At 38.2% G+C, this 13,160-nt stretch overlaps 1 protein-coding gene across 1 annotated transcript in view; it reads right to left on the bottom strand.

The window, feature by feature from the left end:
- The window catches only part of LOC132110985 (collagen alpha-1(XXI) chain-like), an 85,584-nt gene that overhangs the window by 25,126 nt on the left and 47,298 nt on the right, over positions 1 to 13,160 (bottom strand). Inside the window, exons 18-24 of the mRNA XM_059518139.1 lie at positions 9,717 to 9,761; positions 9,468 to 9,521; positions 6,971 to 7,024; positions 5,179 to 5,232; positions 5,006 to 5,077; positions 2,288 to 2,323; positions 587 to 631 (exon numbers count right to left, since the gene is read on the bottom strand). Coding sequence (XP_059374122.1) covers positions 587 to 631; positions 2,288 to 2,323; positions 5,006 to 5,077; positions 5,179 to 5,232; positions 6,971 to 7,024; positions 9,468 to 9,521; positions 9,717 to 9,761 — 360 coding nt within the window. The remainder of the gene's footprint in view (positions 1 to 586; positions 632 to 2,287; positions 2,324 to 5,005; positions 5,078 to 5,178; positions 5,233 to 6,970; positions 7,025 to 9,467; positions 9,522 to 9,716; positions 9,762 to 13,160) is intronic.

A 13,160-nucleotide genomic window follows, 5' to 3' on the forward strand; every position in this document is an offset into this window, starting at 1 on the left:
TGTATTTTGATTGTACAGGACATATTAAAAAGTATTTTAAATGGACTTTTATTCAGTGATACTGAATAAAACGTATACATCTAAACATAACCATTTTTTAGTACGTACACAAAAAGTGTATAGTATCTTGTATAGTCATTGTAATTCCGTATACCTGAAAAAAAATACTTAGCCACTGAGTGAAATAATGTTGTCATATTATACATCTAGTTTTGGGACCTCTGTACTGTACTTTATCACCTAAAACATACTGGACAACTCTTTTACTGGAACTTGACATTTTATATTTTAACTTTGATAAGTTATACATGTACATACCCACACACACACACATACACACACACACACACACACACACACACACACACACAAAAACGTCTACATTTATATATTAAACGTTGCTTGCACTCTGTTACTATGAAGAAGAACTGTACCACCTTGTGGTTGATTCTATAATTACAGATACAAAAAAATAATTATATTCCTTGGTATTAAAGAGTTTATCTATTTGATTGTGCAAAATTGCATGTACTGTAGGTTTTATTTACAAGACACACACACACACACACACACACACTTAACTTACATGAACACCAGGTCGCCCAGAGTCTCCTTTTTCACCTTTCATCCCCTGTTCAATTGCAAAAACATGTTTAAGTAAAATTTGAATTGGTCTATTTTAGGCTGTAAAAAAATCCATAGCATTGTATTTTACACTGTAATACAGGGTATGTGCAGAATTTAAGCTCAAATTTAAGAATTTTAAGATCTTTTTTTAAGACCTGCACAAATGCAATTAGTACCATATGAGTACAGTATAGCAGTGTCTTTGGTTACATATTAAACTGTAAAGTCACTATAAACTCATGATTTACACTTCAGATATGGGTTTTCACAAAAACAAAATGTTTTATAAAATGACCAACTTCACACTTCAGTTCAAAAGCCCCTCATTGCAGAATACAAGATCCAGGGGGCATGGTTAAATCCACATCTAGTGGGTGGAGAGGTTTAGGGGAGGAGATGGAGACAGGTAGGTTTAGGTATATGTTAGGTGGGAGGAGTTGGGTCTGGATCCATCCACGCCCTGTGGATCTTGAGTTCTGCAGTGAGGACCATCTCTTGATTTTCATATTGGTTCTGAACAAAAACAATGCACATTCAATCTCTGCCAGCAGGTGGCACTTTTACAACATTAGAAATACAGTGGTTTCCCCGGTAATGGCTGTAAACAATGCAGTGCAACACTTGACATGCAGCACTCAAATTTATTCAGTGAAATCACAGATTTTTTAAGTTTAATCATCACATTAAGCTATATCGCAAAATCTATTCTTTCCATCCCCAAATGTAAGACCTCTTGGAATCATAATTAAGACATGATGTACCGTAGGCAACCATTTAAGACTTTTTGTGGCCTCAGACTAAACTTTGAAAAAAGCCAATTGCTCACTGAAACCAAGTTCTCTTAAATAAATGTAAATCTTTCTTGTCATAGATACCCAACAATTCTATTATGGTTATACAGCATTTTCAAGATATGGTAGGGTCTTAGAAAATCCATTTAAAATTTCTCAAATTCTTTTATTTATTTATTTTAGTTCTTCTAACTATATTTGGGCCCAATTTAATGTTTTTTTCTTCTTTTTTTTCTTCTAGATTCTGTGTTTTAATAAAATGTAATAAAAATGTATTATAAATATTGTAATCACATGAATGAATGAATAAGACTTGAAAAATTGAATTAATCTTTGAAAAGCAGTTATTTTGCAGCTTAATATTGACAAACACAATTTCATATTCATGATTTGAAGTGTACAGCCCTATGTTTGATGAATTCAGTCAAAATTTGTCAAATTCCATGGCATTCCATATTATTATTGACTGGATGATATGTGGATTTCCACATATCAGAAATCATAGGGCTATACTACAGTGACATGAAGGCAAGGCTACACAAAGCAATATTTTAGACATAGCATGTATTTTTTAGCATACTGTAATTAAATCTGACAAAAGTTTACATTTTTGCATTTCAGATGTGTTTTTAATTTTACAAAGTAGAACTCAAAAATGGCCACATTTTCAATGGGAATACAAGGCAAAAGTCATTTGTCAACATTCACTATAATCACATATAACATGGAATGTAAGATGGTTTTCTGAACTCATCTTAAGAGTAAGAAAGTGTTTTTCCGTTAGTTACAAGTGAAGGGTCCCTTTCAGTGTAAGAACATAGAGTTAAGGGGGAAAAAAAAGTTCATTATTACAGTAAATGTTAACTTACATCTACTCCTCCTTCACCAGCATCTCCTCTTTGACCCTGTAAAACATTTCACAGTAGGGTTTAAGAAAACTGTTTAAAGAAACACCAACAACGACAAAAAAAGTTTTATATAATACAATAAATACAATAACAATAGAAATATTATGAGTCCATACTGCATTTGAAGTGCTTAGTGATAAAACCATCAATTAATTATTATAACTAGATAAAGAGTTTTCAAATAACCAAACATGCACACCAGGCTGGAAAAGTTTAAACTGTTTTTAAAGACTGTTTTTATGCTGATGATACTCAGCTCTATATTTCTTTGCAGCCCGGTGAAACACACCAATTTGAAAAACTAATGGATTGCATAGTCGATATAAAAAACTGGATGACGAGTAATTTCTTACTGCTAAATTCCGAAAAAACAGAGGTGTTAATTATAGGACCTAAAAACTCTGCTTGTAATAACCTAGAACACTCTCTTAGACTTGATGGTTGCTCTGTCAATTCTTCATCATCAGTTAGGAACCTAGGTGTGCTACTTGATCGCAATCTTTCCCTAGAAAGCCACGTTTCTAGCATTTGTAAAACTGCATTTTTCCATCTCAAAAATATATCTAAATTACGGCCTATGCTCTCAATGTCAAATGCAGAAATGTTAATCCATGCATTTATGACCTCAAGGTTAGATTATTGTAATGCTTTAGTGGGTGGTTGTTCTGCACGCTTAGTAAACAAACTACAGCTAGTTCAAAATGCAGCAGCAAGAGTTCTTACTAGAACCAGGAAGTATGACCATATTAGCCCGGTCCTGTCAACACTGCACTGGCTCCCTATCAAGCATCGCATAGATTTTAAAATATTGCTTATTACTTATAAAGCCCTGAATGGTTTAGCACCTCAGTATTTGAATGAGCTCCTTTTACATTATAATCCTCTACGTCCGCTACGTTCTCAAAACTCAGGCAATTTGATAATACCTAGAATATCAAAATCAACTGCGGGCGGCAGATCCTTTTACTATTTGGCGCCCAAACTCTGGAATAACCTACCTAACATTGTTTGGGAGGCAGACACACTCTTGCAGTTTAAATAAATCTAGATTAAAGACCCATCTCTTTAACCTGGCATACACATAACATACTAATATGCTTTTAATATCAAAATCCGTTAAAGGATTTTTAGGCTGCATTAATTAGGTAAACCGGAACCGGAAACACTTCCCATAACACCCTATGTACTTGCTACATCATTAGAAAAATGGCATCTACGCTAATATTTGTCTACTGGTTGTCTACTGGTTTCGTCTGGTCAGAGGAGAACTGGCCCCCCAACTGAGCCTGGTTTCTCTCAAGGTTTTTTTCTCCATTCTGTCACCGATGGAGTTCCGGTTCCTTGCCGCTGTCGCCTCTGGCTTGCTTAGTTGGGGACACTTCATCTACAGCGATATCGTTGACTTGATTGCAAATAAATGCACAGACACTATTTAAACTGAACAGAGATGACATAACTGAATTCAATGATGAACTGCCTTTAACTATCATTTTGCATTATTGAAACTGTTCTCCTAATGAATGTTGTTCAGTTGCTTTGACGCAATGTATTTTGTTTAAAGCGCTATATAAATAAAGGTGACTTTGACTTTGACTTTGACTCACTTTTACGAATTTGCCTTCCCTCCAGAAGCCTGAGGTTAGTAGTGAGTGACGCCTGATAGAACCATCATAGAGAGGCACTAAATTATTTTCCAGAATTTTCTTTCACTGCTCCTTGTTGATAGAATGATCTTCTTAATCCTATCCATGACAATATTTAAGAAACAGCTGAAAACTTATCTCTACTGTCAGCACTTAACACTTGAATCCTGCTGAAAAAAACACATTCTTCTATCCTATAACCATTTCTTAATTCCTCCCTGTTTTATCTTGCATTATTCTCAAATGGTGTCTGGAACTTTATATTGCTAGCACGTCTCTTTATTTATTTACGTATTATTGCCTAGGATTATGGCTTGTTGTATTTGGCAAAAGTATTCAAAATGAATAAATGTACATGTAAACATATTGCCTTTGCACTAGTGGTTTCAAACCATACATATGATTTGTGTATATCTAACTTGTGTCATAAATCACTGAATTAAATTGAAACTTGAAAACCTTCAAAAGAAGAAATGAGTTTCTATGAAGTCTGTCACGTGTACAGTACCATGTGTTGGGCAGTTACTGCTACTGTTTTACCGTATTTGAGATTATTTCCTAAACTATACACGGTAATTTTGAATGACAGATTCGTAACAAAATTGCCGAGAGAGCAAACCAATAGTAATTAAGATTTAGCTCTAAATTTAAAAACAGCTGTTTTAATTTATTCATTTAGTTTCACTGAAAGCAGCCAACTGCTTGTAAACCACAAGCAACATTTTCATTATTATTATTTATTTATTTATTTATTTATTCATTCATTCATTTATTTATTTATTTGTTGGCCGATGTTCATTACCTGGTTAAAGTTAATAGAGCTACTCTTGGAAAATATGCTCATCATTACATGGGCTTTTACCTCCAAGACTTGACCAGAAATGCAATGTCAGAGTTTTCTTTCCCGTTGGATCAGAAGAAATACATTTAATTTAGATTAAGTGACATAACATTTTCTGAAAGTTTAGTATGAGACATCCAAACCCCAGATATAATATGATGTGGAATCTTTATGGAATCGTGAGTAAAGACTTGCTTTCTGTCCTGGTGATCCTGGCATTCCTGGATGTCCTGGCTGGCCAGCTGCCCCAGGTTCTCCAGGCTTACCCTTGATCAAGAAAAGCATACATACTTGTAAATAACTCTTGCAGGCTATCCTACATGTTTTCTCTTCCTTCAATCATCTGATTAATTTGAATAGGCCTTTACCTCTAGTCCTGGAGGTCCTGGTTGACCTGGTTCTCCACTGTCCCCTTTAGTGCCCTATTAATGGAAATTTGAGTTGGAGTGTCCAAGTTAGCAAGTAATAACTTGTTTTTAAAGATTACATGAAAAGACTTGATGAACAATGTTCAGGAAATCAGGACGGGACGTATCAAAGCTTTTATCTCATGTCACAGACATGGTTTTGCTATCTGCTAATGAAAAAAGTATGTTACCTTAATTTTAATAAACAAATTAATAAATAACTACTGGTTTTGATCATTGAAAGAGTTCAGAGATTACTTCTTGTTGACCATGATCTTAATATTTAACAGCAAAACATTTTAACAAGACTTTAATTGTTCACTGTAAAATTCTTACACATATTCAAATCTTAATCAAGGACCTTGTATGTTCATGCATTTGTAGGATAAGCAATTCCAACTGCAGATGGTGATATAATCTGTGAACCAGGTTAATTGTTTGCTCACCGCACTGTCAATTTATGAGTCAAATCCATTTTAATGACAAGAGAAAGGTTCAAAGTTACTGTTCATATTGATGCATAAAACAGTCTGACAGGCTCTGAGTCCATGCATGGAAACTGAACAAATATTCAATCTGTAAACAGTTTTCTCTTGCTTTTTAGAGCATGTTTTACTCATGCAGATTTTGCCAGTCTTCATTTCAAAGGTCTTGCTTATTTTATTTTTAAATCATTTTTTAATTATTCTGCTGCTTAATTAAATATTTTACTAAAACTGGATCTAAAATAGATTAAAGCAGAACAGATAATGTTTCTATGATTTGGTGTTGATTGGTGTTCCAGTTCTAGTTACATCTAGTTTGATAGTTTTAGTGTGTGTGTGTGTGTGTGTGTGTGTGTGTGTGTGTGTGTGTGTGTGTGTGTGTGTGTGTGTGTGTGTGTGTGTGTGTGTGTGGAGGGGGTGGGGTTGACCACTTCTCAGATGATCAGGCTGAGAGACCATCTAAAACTAACTAACGAAAAAAAACAAAAAAAAACAATTCAGTTTCCACAAAAAGAAGTAAATCAGCACATTTGAATGATTTGTGAAAGATCATGTGACACTGAAGACTGGAGTAATGATGCAGTAACAGAAAGAGTTATTTTAAATTGTAATAATAATGTTTTACTGTGAAATAAATGCAGCTTTGAAGAAGAACAGAAGATACATTTTCAAAAAACATTGACAAATTGTACAGACCTCTGTTGGTCTTGTACAAAATCTCGCTTTAGAAGTCACTAAGAATATGATGTTTTCAGAATGTTATGTGCACAACGTAACAGTGCAAATATTTCTTCCCTCTGCTGCCATTGTTTTATGAAAAATTTCCATTTTGTCTCATAAAGTGGCCAATGAGAATAAAGAATAGCGTTGATGGATAGCATTCTGAAGTTTGAAGGTAACTGCACTAGACTTTAAATATGGACATACTCTGTTGTCTCTTTTCTTGGAAACAAACTAAAAAAACATTATTTGAAGCGGGAAAAAAATTGAAGGCTCGTAACCATTTATAAGATATGGCTTTTGTTCTGCACAAATACACATCACATGTAGCAATCCACATTCATGTCTACACAGATGATGAAAGGCGACTGAGAAAAACTGCAGACAGAACAAAAGGATTTCACCATCTGTCTTGTAATTGCTTTAAAATCACTATAATAACGAATTAGTGACTCCAGCTCAGAAATCAATACCTATAATGTTTTCCATATGAATTCAAAATTACAAAGGACATCTTGTATTTAAAGGGCAAAAACAAGAAATGAAACCTTAGGGCCAGGTTGTCCACTTGAACCAGGCATTCCAGTCAATCCCATCTCACCCTGCAGAAAGACAGACACAGTCAAAAAGATGTTTTGAACTTTAAAATGAAATCAAAGTTTACCACATTGTGTGTCTTTGTAATGTTTCATCAAAATTATGTAGTCCTTCTGAACCATAGTCATTTTTACTTTTAAGCTGACGTCACAAAAAGGCCCTCAAAACCTGACGACTCTAACTGCCTGGTTCCATTTTGGTATGGAATGTCTACTTTTCAAGAATCAGTTCCCGATGGATAAAATACCGCCCTACACCCTCAGAATATTTTTTTTTGTACCTTTACAGATACAGTGGCTTGTCAATGGGACAGTACCCTCAAAGGGGCTCCTTTGTACCTCGATTACCCCTAAAGGGTTCATAATAGTACCAAATTACTACCTTAAAGGGTTAGTTCACCCAAATAGCAAAATTATGTCATTAATAACTTACCCTCATGTTGTTCCAAACCCTTAAGACCTCCGTTTATCTTTGGAACACAGTTTAAGATATTTTAGATTTAGTCCGAGAGCTCTCAGTCCCTCCATTGAAGCTGTGTGTATGGTCTACTGTCCATGTCCAGAAAGGTAATAAAAACATCATCAAAGTAGTCCATGTGACATCAGAGGGTCAGTTAGAATTTTTTGAAGCATCGAAAATACATTTTGGTCCAAAAATAGCAAAAACTACGACTTTATTCAGCATTGTCTTCTCTTCCGTGTCTGTTGTGAGAGAGTTCAAAACAAAGCAGTTTGTGATATCCGGTTCACGAACGAATCATTCGATGTAACCGGATCTTTTTGAACCAGTTCACCAAATCAAACTGAATCGTTTTAAACAGTTCGCGTCTCCAATACGCATTAATCCACAAATGACTTAAGCTGTTAACTTTTTTAATGTGGCTGACACTCCCTCGGAGTTAAAACAAACCAATATCCCGGAGTAATTCATTTACTCAAACAGTACACTGACTGAACTGCTGTGAAGAGAGAACTGAAGATGAAGACCGAGCCAAGTTAACAACTCAAGTCATTTGTGGATTAATGCGTATTAGAGATGCGAACCATTTTAAATGATTTAGTTCGATTTGGTGAACTGGTTCAAAAAGATCTGGTTACACCGAATGATTCGTTCGTGAACCGGATATCACAAACTGCTTTGTTTTGAACTCTCTCTTACAACAGACACGGAAGAGAAGACAATGCTAAATAAAGTCGTAGTTTTTGCTATTTTTGGACCAAAATGTATTTTAGATGCTTCAAAAATTCAATGGAGGGACTGAGAGCTCTCGGACTAAATCTAAAATATCTTAAACTGTGTTCCAAAGATAAATGGAGGTCTTACGGGTTTAGAACAACATGAGGGTAAGTTATTAATGACATAATTTTGCTATTTGGGTGAACTAACCCTTTAAGGGTACTTTTTTTTCCTGACAGTGTATTTTTTTTCTTGTTGAATAGTTTGCTTCACTCAGAAATACCTGTATACAATACAATAGGTTGTGAATTCTATTTCATGTTTACTTAAATTGCATAAACAATCTCCAACACACCAAATAAAACATGTTTTTTCACTGAGCTTGTCACTGTGCATAATACAGTCACCTTCCCTTTAAACATTATACACAACTAAGCCTATTATTGGGGACTGAACCAATAACCAGCACATTGCTTTGAACAATAAATACTAGGTAGGCAGGCACACTAACTTTGTGCATTCATGGTCACCCTGTAATAGATTTCAGAAACTGAATGGCATACTCTGATAAATCACAAATTCAGTCAGTTTAGTCATTTAGTCAGTTCTCCTGTAACACTGCAAACCATGGAAATTTGAAGTCTATATTAGGAGTATTGAGTTAAGAGGTCAATATGTGACATTTACATTTTCTATTGCTAAAACATGTTTTACCATACTGTATGAATTCAAAAATCAGACTTCAGACATTTGCTTGTGTTTCCTCTCTCCTATGTTTGCATGAAATGGAAGCGATTTGAGCAGCAGTGTAGTTCAGTGCCACCACAGTTTTAGCTAACTTGCATCTTGTCCACTTTGACAAGTCTACAGATTATGCCATTTATTTTACCTTTTAATAGTTTTCTCTAAATTAAGTGGTAGTCGAGCATGGAAACCCAAACTCAGAATTTGTGCTCTGCATTTAACCGCTCCAAGTGCACACACACAGCAGTGAACACCCACACACCTGGAGCAGCCATTTTTTTGCTGCGGCACCTGGGGAGCAATTCGGGGTTAGGTGCCTTGCTCAAGGTCATCTCAGTAAAGGGTATTTAGGGTGGAAGAGAGCACTGTTCCTTTGAATCCCCCCACCTACACTTGTTTTTGGTACTAAGAATTGAACCTGTAACCTTTGGGTCACAAGTCCGACTCTTTAACCATTAAGGACACAACCCAGTGACATTTCTGTATCATGATTTTTCAAGGACTTACTATATTTTTAGATTTACTTACAGAGTCTCCAGGTGTACCTTTGGCTCCTTTCGGTCCTGGCAAGCCAGTTTCACCCTTTAAAGGAACCAACAAATTTAAATTATCAATATATTTAGGGTAGTTTAAGTTATAATAGTAGTGAGACATAAACTACAAAATGCATGCAGCTCAAAAAAAATTGTAAAAGAGCATGAGGCATAACAACAAATGAGATACAAAATGTCCACATAAGGATGAAAGAAAGAAAGAAAGAAAGAAAGAAAGAATCACCTTCATTCCCCTCTGACCATCATTTCCAGGTATACCAGGTATGCCCTGAAAAAAAAGACAAAAAAAGCCATTTTTGCTTCTCAATTTTTGTTTAACAATGTGCATATTCAAGAAATACCACTAAGATTTTAACATTCATTAATTACTTCAGCTCTACAGACACAAATGAGTGGGCTTCTTACATGCATGGGGCAGTCTGGATTAATCACATATGAAGAACATCCCTCCTGCCATCTTGATGTTTTGTCAGCCAGAAAGAATAATAGTTTTTACAGGATGTTGTTAAATTCGGATACTACTGTAATATAGGGACCAGCTCACTTACTCAAGGATTATTCTCGAAACTGCAAGGAATGTCATAACAGTAACCATTAACCCAACATTGCCAATGTGTAATGTTTACTCTTCAGTTAACAGAGTAAAAGTGGAGCTAGTCCAAGCTGGGGTGATTGAGTTGCAGCAAGGACTAATTAGCATATTAATGGTTTCTTTCTATACTAAATGAGGTATGTGGAGTTACAACCCTGATTCCAAAAAATTTGGGACACTGTACAGATTGTGAGTAAAAAAGGAATGGAATAATTTAAAAATCTCATAAACCTATATTTTATTCACAATAGAATATAGATAACATATCAAATCTTGAATTTAGAAATGTCATGCCAATATTGGCTCATTTTGGATTTCATGAAAGCTACAAATTCCAAAAAAGTTGGGACAGGTAGCAATAAGAGGCCGGAAAAGTTAAATGTACATATAAGGAACAGTTGGAGGACCATTTTGCAACTGATTAGGTCAATTGGGAACATGATTGGGTATAAAAAGAGCCTCTCAGAGTGGCAGTGTCTCTCAGAAGTCAAGATGGGCAGAGGATCACCAATTAGCCCAATGCTGCGGTGAAAAATAGTGGAGCAATATCAGAAAGTAGTTTCTCTGAGAAAAATTGCAAGAAGTTATCATCATCTACAGTGCATAATATCACACAAAGATTCAGAGAATCTGGAACAATCTCTGTGCGTAAGGGTCAAGGCCGGAAAACCATACTGGATGCCCATGATCTTCGGCCCTTAGACAGCACTGCATCACATACAGGAATGATACTGTAATGGACATCACAACATGGGCTCAGGAATACTTCCAGAAAACATTGTCGTGAGCACATTCACCATAGCCAGCTAAAACTCTATAGGTCAAAAAAGAAGCCATATCTAAACATGATCCAGAAGCGCAGGCGTTTTCTCTGGGCCAAGGCTCATTTAAAATTGACTGTGGCAAAGTGGAAAACTGTTCTGTGGCCTTGTCCCAACTTTTTTGAGATGTGTTGATGCCATGATATTTAAAACAACTTATTTTTCTCTTAAAATTATACATTTTCTCAGTTTAAACATTTGATATTTCATCTATGTCGTATTCTGAATAAAATATTAAAATTTGAAACTTCCACATCATTGCATTCTGTTTTTATTCTCAATTTGTACAGTTTCTGATTTTTTGGAATCAGATTTGTAAATGTAAGCCATTTAAAGACATTTTTTAAAGACATAAAGAAAAAAATATTATCATGTTCAAAATTGTTTAAATGTCATATTGACAGTGATTTGTGAACATCAGGCTTATCTTAACCATTAACTATTTTTGAAGAGTTTTCATTGTGCACAGATTATTATTATTTTTATTATTATGTAATGTAACAGTGTATTAAATGTAACTGCTTCATTTGACTAATAGTTGTTCCTCTTCAGGAACTCGAGCTGCGTCGAAGCGCTTTGGGGAACGCGTTCAGCGTACGCGACTCTGAATATCGTGTGTAATCAGTCCAATGGAAGGGCGTGACGTCACCGACGTGGTGACGTAAGCGACCAGGAAGCTATAAAAGCACGTGCCACGCAGCTGGCGTCAGCTTCGCGTCTTTCAGCAAGCGCTCTGTGTGTGAATGTCATTTGTCCGTCTTGTGAGTCTTATTTACTGTTGTCTGTCTAGTTAAAAGAGCTCCTAGACATGCCAAAAAGCAAGGCGAAAGTTAAGCACTCAGATGGCGATTCCAAATCGCGTTATAGGCTGTGTGTTCCTCCCTGCCCGAGATATATAACGGGTGGGGATACACACAACCTGTGCGTGGTTTGCCTGGGTTCGAAGCACGCTGAGTCGGCTCTCGAGGGGGCCGACTGCCCGCACTGTGAGCGAATGTCGGTGCGGCTGCTTCGTTCCCGGAGGGCCCTCTTCGAGGAGGGGGCCTTCGCCAGCGTTCCCCGCGGTGCTGGTCCCGCTTCTGTCGAGGCAGAACGGCGGCTGCACTCGTGGGGTTCGCAAGTCGATCTGGTAGAGGGAATGGAGACGGGCCAGTCCCTATCTCCTTCCACTTCTGCCAGATCCGGCACCCAATCCCTAGAGTCGGAAGCACGCACAGCGGTTCCTTCCACTCAGGGTGAGGGATCGACGCTCCGCCTCTCTTCCTCTGAGGAGGTCGATGTGGAGTCGCTCGACAGGGATTCGCCACCCCACTCGCTACAGTATGAGGAGCTCTTAGAGGTGGTTACTCGCGCGGTGGCCAAATTAAGTATCGATTGGCCCGCCGAAAAGTCTACCGAACCGCAGAGAAGCAAGCTGGGTGAACGCTTCCTGCGCGCGAGTCAGCCACCTCCCAGCCGGGGCCTTCCATTTTTTCCCGACCTGCATGATGAGATCGCCAGGTCGTGGAAACGTCCATTCTCGGCCCGCCTCTACATCCCCTCGTCTGATTACTACGGAAATGTAGTGGGGATGGGAGAGCACGGTTATAGAGCGATGCCCCGGGTGGAACAGACGCTTGCGAGCTATCTGTCCCCTGGCGCGGCATCGTCTCTGAAGGCCCCGGCATTGCCCTCAAAGCCACTAAGAACAACTTCGGCTTTGGTGGGCAAAGGGTATGCGGCTGCAGGTCAGGCTGGTGCGTGTCTGCACACCATGGCGGTGTTACAGGCGTACCAGGCCGACCTGCTCAAGGAGCTAGATGAGGGTGAGGAGATCAAGTCCCATGATATTTCTGAATTAAGAAGGACCGCTGATCTCTCCCTCCGCGCCACCAAGGAGACCGCCCGAGCGATTGGGCGGTCCATGGCAGCTATGGTGGCCGCGGAGAGGCACTTATGGTTGACCCTGTCCGATATGAAAGAACGGGACAGGGTCTGCCTCATGGACGCCCCGATCCAGCCGACTGGCCTGTTCGGCGACGCAGTTAATTCTGTCGTCGACAGGTTCCAGGAGGCCCGCAAACAGGCGGCGGCGTTCCATAAGTTCCTCCCTCGTCGCTCCCTCGGGGCATCTGGGAAGGAGATGCCCCAGCCGCACCCTAGCTCCTCACACCGCGAGTCCCAGAAACAGAGCGTCGCCTCTCGTGCTCCTCCGCGTCGGGAACGAGAGTCTCAGCGACGCTCTAGGCCGAGGTCTTCTAAGCCCAAGTTAGAT

Source organism: Carassius carassius, chromosome 30 (assembly GCF_963082965.1).
Source record: "Carassius carassius chromosome 30, fCarCar2.1, whole genome shotgun sequence".
Taxonomy (NCBI): domain Eukaryota; kingdom Metazoa; phylum Chordata; class Actinopteri; order Cypriniformes; family Cyprinidae; genus Carassius; species Carassius carassius.